Below are 12731 nucleotides of genomic sequence, written 5' to 3' on the forward strand. Positions count from 1 at the left end.
CGTTTCTCTTCAGACAGTTGGAATAAAATAGAAAATGAATGGTGAAAACAGTCAATCAAGTAATTAAAAAAAATAAATGTAGTAATTGTAGTAAGTAATAATTCTTAAATAAAACAAACTGCTGAATATACTCAAATAGAATAATAATAATAATAATAATAATAATAATAATAGCAATAATAAAATATAAATATTGGCAAATATACACAGATTGCCAAAAAGTCCAAAACAGAAATATATAAAATATATATACAGAATATACAAAATGTAATACTATGCAAAGGATCCATTATTGCTATAGGTACATAGTATAAATGATAAATGATACTATCTACTTAAGTCATTAAGTGTTTTGTCGTGTTCCTTGTGCTGCCTTTCCATCTCTCCCAAGCCTGTTTCCTTCTTTCTTTACATTTTGTCTTTTTAATTCTTTATTCTCTAAATTCTCTCTCCGTTCTGCCCTCCCTGTGCCACTGCTCCCAAGTGAGATGTCACAGCCCATTATGGATCCCAGTTCGCTGGAATAACAACTATTCGTCTGGTAATCAGACCGGCCCAGATCAAGCCGCCCAATGCCATTGGCGCAGATGGCTCGGCTGATCAATAACCTTATCAGAAACTCTGTGGAAATCGATCCCGCCCCCATATGCTAATCACAGAGTAGTAGTTTGCGGCATGCCACATCAAGAAATACTTCATGCAAATGGCAAAAATATCAATTCTCACAATCATTATTTTAGTGTCTCACAGTCAGTAAGGTTAATCTGATGATATATGATTTGGTTTCCTCAAAGATAAATGTAATTATTGCATGAAACATCTTGAGGAGCTTTGACATACTGTTTTTCCTATCAGCCCTGATGATATCCCCACCTTTTAAAAACATGTTGGCTAAAGCTCGACCCAAGACTATAAGGCTCCCACCATCTTGTGGCTGACATTATGAACATTATCATGCGGCTTTGACTGCCATTTTGAGCTAAATGCTCATTAAAATGATCAAACTGGATCACACAAGTTATTACTGGAATTAAATTAATAAAAATTAATTTGCATTGATTTGTTAAAGCCTGTTTTATTGTTTGTATTTTGCTCGATACTACAATTGCATAAAGAGCTGATGTGCTTAACTTTCGCAAGATGAGTATTGAAATTGCCTAAAATGTTTAAATAACATATTATTATTACATTGAAAATAACACCATTGCGTTTTGATGTGAAAGCACATTTTCCCACAGCAAAACCTTGCAATGGCCACGCCCATCTTATTGTATACATACAGTATTTATTATTCCGTACAGTATTTCATCTATATTTATATTTAATACCCATAGCATACTAGCAACATACTGCCAATTACCCTCTGCCATAGCCTTTTCAGTTAACTAATCCGATACATAGAATCGCATAGAATATTGTATTTTTTTATTTGGCTATTTTATGTGCTACTTTCTTTGTATATTTGGCTATTTTTATATATTTGGCTGTTCTGTTTTCTTAGATGGTTATGGCAACTCTCTGCAGCAATGCACCACTCTTAACCACAACAAATTCCTTTTATATGACAATCCACTTGGCCGAATAGACATATTCTGGCTGTGAAGTTTAAAAGATGAGGCAGTTTTGGGGCCCTGACTCTGGAACCTTTACCCCTGCTCCGACAGCACAAAGGAGGACCAGTTCACCGTGTCCATCCACCCTGCGGTCGGGGAGCTGCTGCTGCCCACCAGCCTGACGGAGCACGACTTCCAGAAGGAGCAGGGTGAGCAGGCATCAATGCCCGACGTCCTATTTGAAAGATCGTGGCTCACTTCACATCATCAAAAATTAAACTTATTGACCTGTCTTGTGAGTTGAAGTGTTGAATGGTGACATACATAGCTTCGCGTTTGGCCCCAAAATATAACATCGATGGAGGAGGCTTTAGACATGGGTACTTGGTTGAGTTAAAGCTCTTCTGGCCTGGAATCGCATTTCCTTTTCTATTTACTTTCAAATCAAATTGATTAAATTCAAATAAGCCCTTTACATTCTATTTCTGCAACTTTTAATTATTTTAGATGACCAATTCTCCCCATGTAAGTTCCATAGTTTAGCATATTAATGGCTGAAAGTGAAGGGGAACAGTTTCAAGTTTCATACACATTATAAATACAGATTGATTTGGTTAAGTGCGATCTCACAGACATTTGACTACTTGCCACCGCTGATCAAACAGGGAAATTGCTCGGAATGAACGAGACTTCTGCGACGATCACCGTGGCAACGAAGAATTCCTCTGCCCAGCCGCTCAACAAACAGATCCTGTCCGTGGCGAATTTAGGAGAAGTTCGAACCGGACCAAGCAACATCCACAGGTAAAATGCACATACAGGCATGCATAATAATAATAATAATAATAAATATAGCTGCAGGCAGCAATACACAGGGTCCAGGTTAGTCACGTTAAGCTGCTTTCACACATGAACTCAGGACAGTGTGCAGATAATCCGGTCCGGACATTGTCCAGAGTTGCCCTTTCACACATGAAGCACACAACCAGAGATTGTCTGTGTCAGATGTGTTCACACCTGCTGGAAATAATACGTTTGGGTAGAGTGTGCAGGAGGCAGGACGTGAAGCATGACACTCTGGAGGTTACAGCACACCCAAGGTAGTGGACAAGGCTACTGACTTAACAGTAATTATGACTTTTTGTGTTGCTGCTCCATGTATTTGGACGTATGCGTAATGTGAATGAAAGAGTGGAAAGGAATATAAAGGAAAGCAGGAAGAAGTACGAAGCATCTACACTCCGTGCACAACCACAATCCACAACCTGGACATATATAACAAATTGAATGATGATTTCACAAAGCGCCCGCTCCACAAACTAATAAAGGAACGCCAAGTTTCGCTACTACCGGTAGATTTTCATATGTTTTTCACTAATTGTTGCTCCAAATATAGATCGATATTTATCAAATTGGAGCCACGAGATGTCTGAGACGCCCCGGTTCTAACAAGACCTCAACTATGTCTGTGGGTTCAACAATTTGGATTATTATTATTATTATCCGCAATTGTCATATTAATATTAATTATTAATAGCCATGCATAATAGGCATCATTAATAGGCATGCATATACTAACAATCATTATTTTACAAATACTGCTTTGATACCCTGAATTTCTTCCCCAGGGATCAATAAAGTCTTTATAGGAATTAGTTCACTATGATCGCTTATCATGTAAAATCCCATAAAATGTTTCATATTTGTAATTCTGGCAAAAAATACCGTAAATGTAAGAAAAAAATTATTTATCTGTTGGGTTACTTTTTTTATAGTTTTGTTTATTTTTATGCTAACAGGTATTGCTTATTGTTTATAATTAGGTTTTACTTTTTGTGTTTATTGTCTAGGTTTGTTTTATCTATCTATCTAACTAATATATTTAGCTCAAATTATCCATGTTTCACATTATTCTTCAATTATTTTAATGGATAATAAGCAATAACTACCTTGTTCCTTGGTATTTCGTAGATAGACCGCAGAGTGTGATGTTTTAACCTTCTTTTTATCACAGCTGGTTTATCACCTAATTGTAACCGGTAAAAACGAAATCCGCTGTCTATATTATTTATTGTATTTTTTAACACGCTAGCCCACAGCCTGATTTTAATGCATGTCAATGAATCCGGATATTACACATTCATTGAAGACGAAGACGAAGCCTGGAGGTTCTGTCCTACCTGGGAAGGTTAATGAATGCAGGGAGGGGGGGGGGGGGGCAAGATTTAGTATTGCTGCAGTTTAAAAATATATGAATAAGAAAGCGTGTGTGTGTGTGTGTGTGTGTTTGTGTGTGTGGGTGTGGGGGTGGGTGGGTGGGTGGGTGGGGGAATGCCCTGAGAAGCCTGGCTGTGTAATTGGTGTACACAGAGTGTGCTAATGAGCTTCCTCCTCTGTCACGCACACCCGAACACCTGATAGATAATTACCTCTCTCTCCGTTTCCTGCTCCGTCTCTTCTCTCTTTCGTTCATCTCCATACCCCCCCCATCCATCTATTCGTCCATCTGTCTTTCCCTTCCGCCACCCTGTCTCCTTCACTTCCTCTTTGTCTTTTCCCCCCTCTCACCACGTCTCTCTCTTCCTCTCTCTGACTTTTTTTCTTTCTTTTCTGCAACCACTTCATCCTATAAGTGAATATATAAACCAATAATTAGGAATTTAAAAACAAACTAAATCGGCTAAATTGTTCAATCGGAGTTCAACCCCGTCACAGCAATATCTTCTCCCTCCAAAACAATGTTTTTGGGGGTTTTTTTTCTTTTTTTTAGGGGAAGTTCATTGTATTCATGAAATATGTCGAGGGAGAGAGAGAGAGGGAGATGGTGTGGAGAAAAAAAAGTGAAAGGGGAGGCTAGCGCAAGGGCACCTGAAAGAGTCCCGAAAGAGTGAGTGGAAATCAATTTTAGCCGGTAGAAGAGACCTGGGTCCACGAAGTCCAATAAGCCCATAATCCATTTGGAATCACCAATAGGACAAATGACTTCATCCTATCAATCTCTCTCTGTCATTCTCTCACTCTCATTCTCACTCTCTGCTACTTCTGGGGCGTCTAAAGAGGAAGCCGACAGCCCAAGCGTGTCCTGTGATGCTGGAACAGCGGCTCGTCCAGAACCAGTTTTCTGGTCCTCAAGCCCCTTTGTGGCGTCTTCAGTCGTCTTCTGATGGTGTCACCCCCTCTGATGGTGTCACCCAGTGCCCCCCCCCCCGAGTGACGCCACTGATTGTAGTCCCAATTAGGTTTATTTAGGGATACAAAGCCTTTTGCTCATATGCACATTTCCGCTCAACAACATAATGGATTGACTTATGGGGAAACCCTCACTTTGACCGCTTTTGGGTTGTATTATGTGACCTCCATTCTTCCAATGCTTTCTGATCATGGTAAAACACTTGCTTCTTGCAAGCTTTAGGGGTAGGGAAGTAAAAAGACTTGTAATTGAGGTGAATTGTTCAGTTATCAATTTTTTACAGTTGTTAACAAGTTCATACCATACATTTTGCGCATGTTTTAGTGTTTGGTGCTGCATTAAAAGAGGGAAAACTTAGCAACTTGCAGCGTAGTTATTACCTGCCATTCCCTTGGCAGCCAGCAGGGTGCAGCACTGCTGTTTCCAACCCGTGCTCCTGGAAGGGTGGAGGGTGGAGGGTGGGGAGGGACTGAAACCCAGAAATTGATTGCTAGAAAGGGGGGATGGCAATAAATCAAGCAGGAAAGCAAATGTAGAAAACGCTGTTTCTTGTTTATGTCTAAACAAGCGGAATAGAATAAATGTGCTCAATTTTTCAGTCGGTTTGAAGGCAAATTTGATCGAATTTCGCATGCATTGTCAGTCCCTCTAGTTAGAGCCTAATTTTGGGGGAAAAAAAGAAAGAAAAGCAAACCCCTTGATTTATAAGCTTTCTCTTTGCTCTACACGTTGATATTCACCCGTTTTATTTTCCCTAAACAATGAATTTGATTTTCTTATCAAATTATTTCTGATACTATTTAAGTTTTGATTCCATTAAGATTTACTCTGCCAGGGTAAAAATGCAGCTGCCTAACCATTATCGCATATTTGGGCTATGGGCTTTGAGATGAAGCACATTTGCCTCTCCTGTTCTTTCTGTTGCGCTTATGTCCTTGCCTTATACCTTTCATGCGACCCCCCCCCGGTCTATGCGATGACGTGCGTCCGTATGGCGTCGCTCTAGGAGCGCTGAGGGTTCTAGGTTCTAATGGGAGCTAATGGATTCCGACCATCTGCCCAGTCTGGTCCGGGGCTGCTCTGCTCCGACCTCACTGACCATCCAGCTCAAGGACGCTCGTCCACCTGGTCATCCAGTGGCGTCTGACCGCAGCCGGCACGTGCCTGGCCTCCGACAAAAGAGCCAGCTTTCGATTACATTAACATCAGATTCAGTTTGTTTTCTGCTTTCATTTGGCCCGATTTTCTTTCTAGTAGAGTGTGGCAGTTTCAGGGCCCCCCGGCACAGAGACACAGACGACGGGGTTGAGAAAACACAATTTATTGTAGAGAGTGGGCGAGGTGGAATAAGCCCAGGAGCAGATGAACAACGCGTCACGACAGGGGCTCCTCTCCTGAGTGTGAGTGTGTGTGGGGATGGGGGTTTTACCTGTTGCTCGTTAGACCAACCAACGAGCAACAAGTATGCAGCCACTCTGATCCTGGGTCCCCATAACCTAGACCCAGGACAGTTGTGGCTGCTCAAACACCATCCCCACACCACAATGGGTTTCCAAACTTTTTTCTACAATAGTAATAATCCAAGGGCACACCACTGCTCTGTTAACCACTAAAGAACAACACGTAGAACTGTGCTTATTATCATGGCCTGCTAATAGCGATGCACGATTCGCGAACGGTCCGTTCATAGCAAACAAAACTTTTAAATGACCCAAGAGTCAGTAGCCACTTCGCCAAATGAGTGGGCGAGGGAGTGAATATTCAATTCACAAACTCAAAATAATTACTGACTAAATTGAGGTCCAAGGCAAAAAAAAAAAAGGCCAAGGCTTTTTTCACAATTTATATTGAATATTACTAATTTGTTCGTTTCATTCCACCAAAATAAATAGTTTTGGCAAAATTGAATGATACTAAGAAGAATTCCATTCCCAACTCGGAACCGATCAGACTCTTCTGACTTTTGGTCAGTGGCGGAGGTCCTCCCTCACTCACCGTGCGTTAAACCAAACCAATCAAGAGTCAGAAAATTGAACGACTCTTTTTTTTTTTTACTCTTTTTACCGAGTGACTCCCCAAGAACCTAAGCTCAAAACAGAGTCAAACTTTCATAACTACTTATAGTCGTCACTCTCGGCCAACTGCCACTATTCTGGCTGGGGAGGACCCCCACCAAAAACATGCACACATCATCGTCCGACCAGCGATGGACACTTGTTACCAGGTCCCCGGGCGCGTCCACGAATGCTGCCCACTGCTCCTGGCTGTGCCCCCGGAGGAAGGACAAGCCAGGATGGGTCAAACGCAGAGGATCCATTTCACCGGCCACCATCCAAAGCATGTGCACGTGTGTGTGTGTGTGTGTGTGTGTGCGTGCATGTGTTGTGGTGTGTTGCGTGACAATTAAAGATTCTCATCTTCTCTCGACCCAAAAAGCCTATTTCCATTATGAATATATATCGAGTGAAATTAGAATTTTTTTTTTTTTTTCCATGGCAGCTCTCTAGCAGCACAGTGGTTGAACAATACTGCTCTCTCGGATCAAATGTAGAACGAGGTGAACCATGTTGGCGGGCTCTGCGCGTGCGTGGACTGTAGTTATGAGTAACCTTCTCGGGCGCGAGGTTTTCTGCCGAGGACAAAAGGCATGGCGGGCTGTGGCTTTAGCGCCGCATTCTGGTATATGTTGAGCTCTGTGAGTGGAGGGGGTCAATGTAAAGGTGAAGCCCACTTTGTGTTCAGCGGTGGCGGGTTGCAGGGGGGAGGCAGATGGCACGTGGCCCTCCTGCGCGAGGAGAATCACGGATAATTGGAGAGTGATGCTTAGCCGCAACCCCGCCGATCGATGCCAATCCGCTCGCTCCAAGACCAGGGGTTATGCTTTTCTTTTTCTTTTCTTTCCATACGCTCGCAATTAATCCCGTGTTTAGCCTGCCGTGAGGAGAGGTGCGGGGAATACCAATCTCCCCTTTAAGGGCCTGCCACGCCGAAAAACTTTGCCTCACCCTCTTTCGACAATTCGTCTGCGTTGCGTCGTGTCACGCATCCGTTCTTGATGCCGATTCCAGCATGAAGTTAAACACACACACACACACACACACACACACACACAGTTATTGCAAATTAAAAATGTAAATCCATTCGGCAAAGCCATGGGAACGGCAAAAGCCCAAAAGGAAGCTGAATTGAGCCATTCAACACGTTTACATGGATTTGGGGTTTTTATTGAGCTCCCAGGCTTTACATTAGAACGTTAACGTCAATTATTTCCGACACAAAGAGGGGCACCGGAATAAACCTTGTCGTTAAATGACCATTATGAACTCATGAATCTTTGCGGTTAATGGTTTGATTCAGTCAGAAATGTTGAGTGGGTGGGGTGCCGGCGTGGTGGGGGCGGCATTGAGAGCGGGGCTTAAAGAGAAACAAGAGCTCCCTCCTCCCTTTCAGTGGATTCTGTTTCCTGCTGAAGTGGTTAATATTTTAATTAAGCCTGAGGAGGACTCCCCTCTCTCTCTCTCTCTCTCTCTCTCTCTCTCTCTCTCTCTCTCTCTCTCTCCCTCCCTCCCTCTCCCCTGATAAACTCCCTCTCCTCTGTTGATGGTAATTTAGCTGCTCCCCAGAGACGTTCCTCAGACAGGCCGGGGTTTTTGTGATTCACGGGGTGGACACGTAGCTGCCTCCTCCGCTATCCCCACTCGTGTGTGTGTGTGTGCGTGTGCGTGTGTGCGCGTGTGTGTGTGTGTGTGTGTGTGTGTGCGTGCGCGTGCGCTAATTGGCGGACGTGCCAGTCGCTTTCATCGCGCAGTGTGGCGAGGCTCCGTGACGGCGGCTGTCCGTGGAGCAGCCTGTGTGGGGGGCTCTTCACAGGCCTTTAGTCAGGCCTAAGTGGGCTCCTTTGTGGGGCTGTTTGTCGGGCCCAGGCAGGGTGCCACGGGGGCGCCTTTGTTCCGGGGATGTAGCGCTAAATGGAGGCAGATGGCGGGGAGGTCTCCACGTGACGGTGGGGACAGGACGGGACGGACCTGGGGGATGGGGGGGGGGGGGGGGTCTCATTTCTGTCTCCCTAAAAGAGGGTCATCCTGGGTCATAGCCCCTGTCTGCCTCTCGTTAGCGCTCTCAATGGGGACCATGTGCATCCAGACTTGGCCCTCCTGTCTACGGTGGGACGGTTACCAAGGAAACAATGAACTTAGAACTCTCTCCCAGTGGCCCCCAGAAGGAGAGAGAGAGAGAGAGAGCAGAGACGGTCCAGGACAACTGGCTAAATTCTCTTTTGATTGACATGAAGGGCGTGTCCGGCTCTTAATGGCTTTTTAGTCAGCTGGGGAAATAGACTGGATGTGGCACAACTCATCCTTTCTGGTGCATAACATTTCCTCTGACAGGCACTTGCACTAATATTGGGTAGTTACAATGTTTTAAGAATTTCCATCCGATTGTTGTGTGTAAGTTAGTGTGTTGGTGTCGTCACAATGCATAGGAGTTTAGCAGATTATTTTTTTATCTGATTTGGTGGTAGCCCAGAAAAGCTATTTTCCAATGGCACTTTCAAATCACCAGCGTTGGGTCACTGCATCGTTTACGTAGTAACAATAATGTATTGTCTTGATACATTCACCTATGAATTCTCCGAATTCCAAGACTTATTCAGAATTTCTTTACCTCAAATGCGCATTTACACCGAATCTGAAAACGCATCCGTAGGTGTTATCATTCCCCTCGGTGGCCGTGGGATGACCTGTGTTTAGATTTTTTTCTTGTCTGTCTTTTCCTTTTTGCATTTTTTTTTTCCCCCCCAAAACTTGCCTTTGCCATTTTCTCTGAATGACAGGGCACTAAAAAACAGCCGTTTATAGTGTTTGAAACAAGCTGCCAAAACTTTTATTTGCCTCATTTTTTAAAATCTTTTACTTTGAAATAATAAATTGTTCTTTTCATATGCAAAATTCGATCCTAAAATAGCAGATTCATGAGCAGGTGAATATGGCACAACGTTAATTATATATAGTGTACATGTGTAAACATTTATATATAACTTGCATTTTAAGGTAGGTTCCATCAATGCCGCTTAGCAAGGGTGGGATAGTGTTGCTCCGAAACATTTTTTCAAGAGTTGTAAAACGCATCCGGGAGCCTCAATCGGATGCGGAAATGTGGCCCCACAGAATGTCACACCTTCTGGCGTGCGAGATCCAACTCTCCATGGGAACGAACGGGCTTCCCATCTCTTGTTGTCGTTTGTCAGATTGGTTGTCAGCCCGGCTCAAGGCCTTCACCATGTTCAGTAGCAGCTCTGCAGCTCACCCTACGTTCTTCTTGCTTACTCCAGGTTTGCGGGGAGAACGGTCAGCAGCGGCGCGCTGGTGCTGGTCTCCATCGAGGCCAAAGAAAACTCCACGGCCTCGCTCGTCATCAACACGGATAAGAGTGTCATGGCCTCCATGTTGCTTAGAGACCTGAAACAAGCCCTGAGCCAAGCCTAGAGTGGACTTTGGCCCCAGAACTCGGGAGGAAGACTGATCGGTGGAAATAATTCTGTATTTCATCTTTGATTTGGGACAGTTTTCACCCTAAAACTGGAAACCCGAGAAATGAAAGTCATACTTGTGAAGAGAATCCCACAAATATTTCTTGCTGCTGTTTTTAAAGGAATGTGCCTGTTTGCTTACATAAGAATAAGGTGCATTCTTGAATTCAGTGGTTCCCTTTGAACAGAGACCAAACCTGATAGTACAGTTGTAATATTTTTTTTTTAACTGCCATAAAGTAAGATACTATGTGGTTATCTGATTCTTTTCACCCAAATATCCCATCTGTAGTGGCTCTGACTATTAAGCCTTCTGACCATTATCATTTTTTTATATCAGTTTATACTTACTGTTGTGCCTTCAATTTCATCAGTACGTTTTAGCACGTGTCCACCAATTCAATAAGATCATTGACATTTGTCCCGCATCACAAACACACTCATTTACATGGATTTTAAGCTGCACTTGGTAATGCAGAGAAAATAATTACCACGCAGCCTTTCGGACCTTATTTAGTGACAGACATCAGGTGAGACACTATTTCTGAGCATTGTATTGCCAGACATAATCACCGTAATGTGGCCAATATGCTTACTTTTTATAACATACACACACACACACACACACACACACACACACACATTCATACATAAGTGCCTTTCAAATCCAGAACTGCAGACCTAGACGTTGGCAAACAATTTTTCTCTGTATCTGCAAATGCTTCTGTTCCAAATAAAATGTGAATTACCAAACCCATAATCAGGTTGTTGTTATTTTCCAACTCTACGTTTTCCTTGGGTATTGATATTCCTTGAAGCCATCACTACCCTTTCGATGCCATTTTGTCTGTGGTTAAATTGCTGTGTGAGCCTACAGCATCAATGCTGTCAAGTGTTTTTATTTCCGTTATCACCATTTACTCTCTTTTATTCCAGTAAAGTAATGCTGCTATAATAGACACCACTCCCAAAAATGGAGTTAACTGCAGTTGGTTGACACAGTTTGGTGCCTTTAAACAGTTTGACTAAAACTCAGGTATCAAGGCAAGGCAATGAGCTGTCTCAAATCATTTGCAGCCTGGATTTATTTCAGTATCAGTTTATTCAGACAAGTACATTTACAGCAATATGAGGAACTTGTCTTAGTGAGGATTTATGTGTTGTTGTACAGATAATTAACATTAAGCTTAACAGTCTGAGAAAAAAATTGCAGATGTGCCAACAAAAGTGCAAAGTGCCAAAAAAAATATAAAAATATGCAGAAATTGCCAAATATACAAAGTGTGACTATGCACAGGATAGGTTATATGTATGTAAGGTAAAACTTATTACTATGTAATTACTATATTACAGGGTTATTACAATGTTATTTCAATATTTATATTTTATATATATTTATTCTATGAGGAAGATTTGAATACACTAACTGATGAGAGTAAATTTTTACGCATTTTTTCTCCCATTTTTATCAATACTTCTGACTGGTGAGGCAATAATTCCAATTTCAATGTTAACTCTCATACAAACACTCAAAGCCTATTGATCACAGAGGGGCCACGGATCACGGGATGTACAGCCTCCCCTCACCGAGAAGGAGCTTGTGTCGCGCCAGCGTGTATACCCTTCCTGTTTAGTGTGGCTGTGTGTATGAAGGTAATGTGTTTTTAGAGAGGAGTGGAGTGGAGCTGCTGGTGGCGTGGTGCTCTGCTCTGCGTCTGGCTGTCTTTTCCGCCTCATAAATAGCATCTCTCCCAGGGCCGCGGCGAACACCTGTTAGCTCATCTGTCACAGGAGCTCTCCTCGCATCCATCACCTCTCCCTCTGTACTCATTCCCTCAGCCAGCTGTTCACATTACACACACACACACACAAGCATCCCCCCCCGCAGTACCATTCAGATCCACAGCTTTGTTTAACTGGAGAGGATTTCTGAACACAGCGGTACCGAGGAAAGACCGAGTTGCCACGTAGAGAGGGAGCTGGATTGCTGTCAGGGTTTAAACACGCAACGTGCATCGCCCAACAATGAAATATGTCGGGGGGGTGGGGGGGGGGAGGCAAAATTATTGTTCGGGCCATTTAATGTAAGTGGCAGTAGCGTTTCAAAGAAAAATTGTTGACGTTTAACGTATTCTCTAAAAAGTGACACGACCGAAATGTTAACGCCGCTTCACACCGAATCCATAATCGGATCCGACAGTCGGATCCTAATGGCCGTTGGATGAACTGCACCTGCGTTTCGCGTCACAAAATATTTCTGAGAAAACGGGAGAGGTCATCTTTTCCATACCAACAGCGAGTAGTTTGATTAGCTGGACATTTACCATTTTACATAAATGTGAGTTTTAAAACTCCCTTTATATAGTGTTCGTAAAGTGAGATCAAAAATTAAAAATGCACACAATTCGCTAAAATAAAAATGGGTTTATTGATAGTGAATATAGTGACATCCAACTTA

At 42.9% G+C, this 12731-nt stretch overlaps 1 protein-coding gene across 1 annotated transcript in view; it reads left to right on the top strand.

The window, feature by feature from the left end:
* ap3b1a (adaptor related protein complex 3 subunit beta 1a) overlaps window positions 1-11007 on the top strand; it is a 64875-nt gene extending 53868 nt beyond the window's left edge. The window contains exons 24-26 of the mRNA XM_080018343.1: window positions 1646-1762; window positions 2219-2357; window positions 10076-11007. Coding sequence (XP_079874469.1) covers window positions 1646-1762; window positions 2219-2357; window positions 10076-10229 — 410 coding nt within the window. The 3' untranslated portion in view covers window positions 10230-11007. The remainder of the gene's footprint in view (window positions 1-1645; window positions 1763-2218; window positions 2358-10075) is intronic.
* The last annotated feature ends 1724 nt before the right edge of the window (window positions 11008-12731 follow it).

The sequence above is a fragment of the Zeus faber genome (assembly GCF_960531495.2).
Source record: "Zeus faber genome assembly, chromosome: 17".
NCBI lineage: Eukaryota > Metazoa > Chordata > Actinopteri > Zeiformes > Zeidae > Zeus > Zeus faber.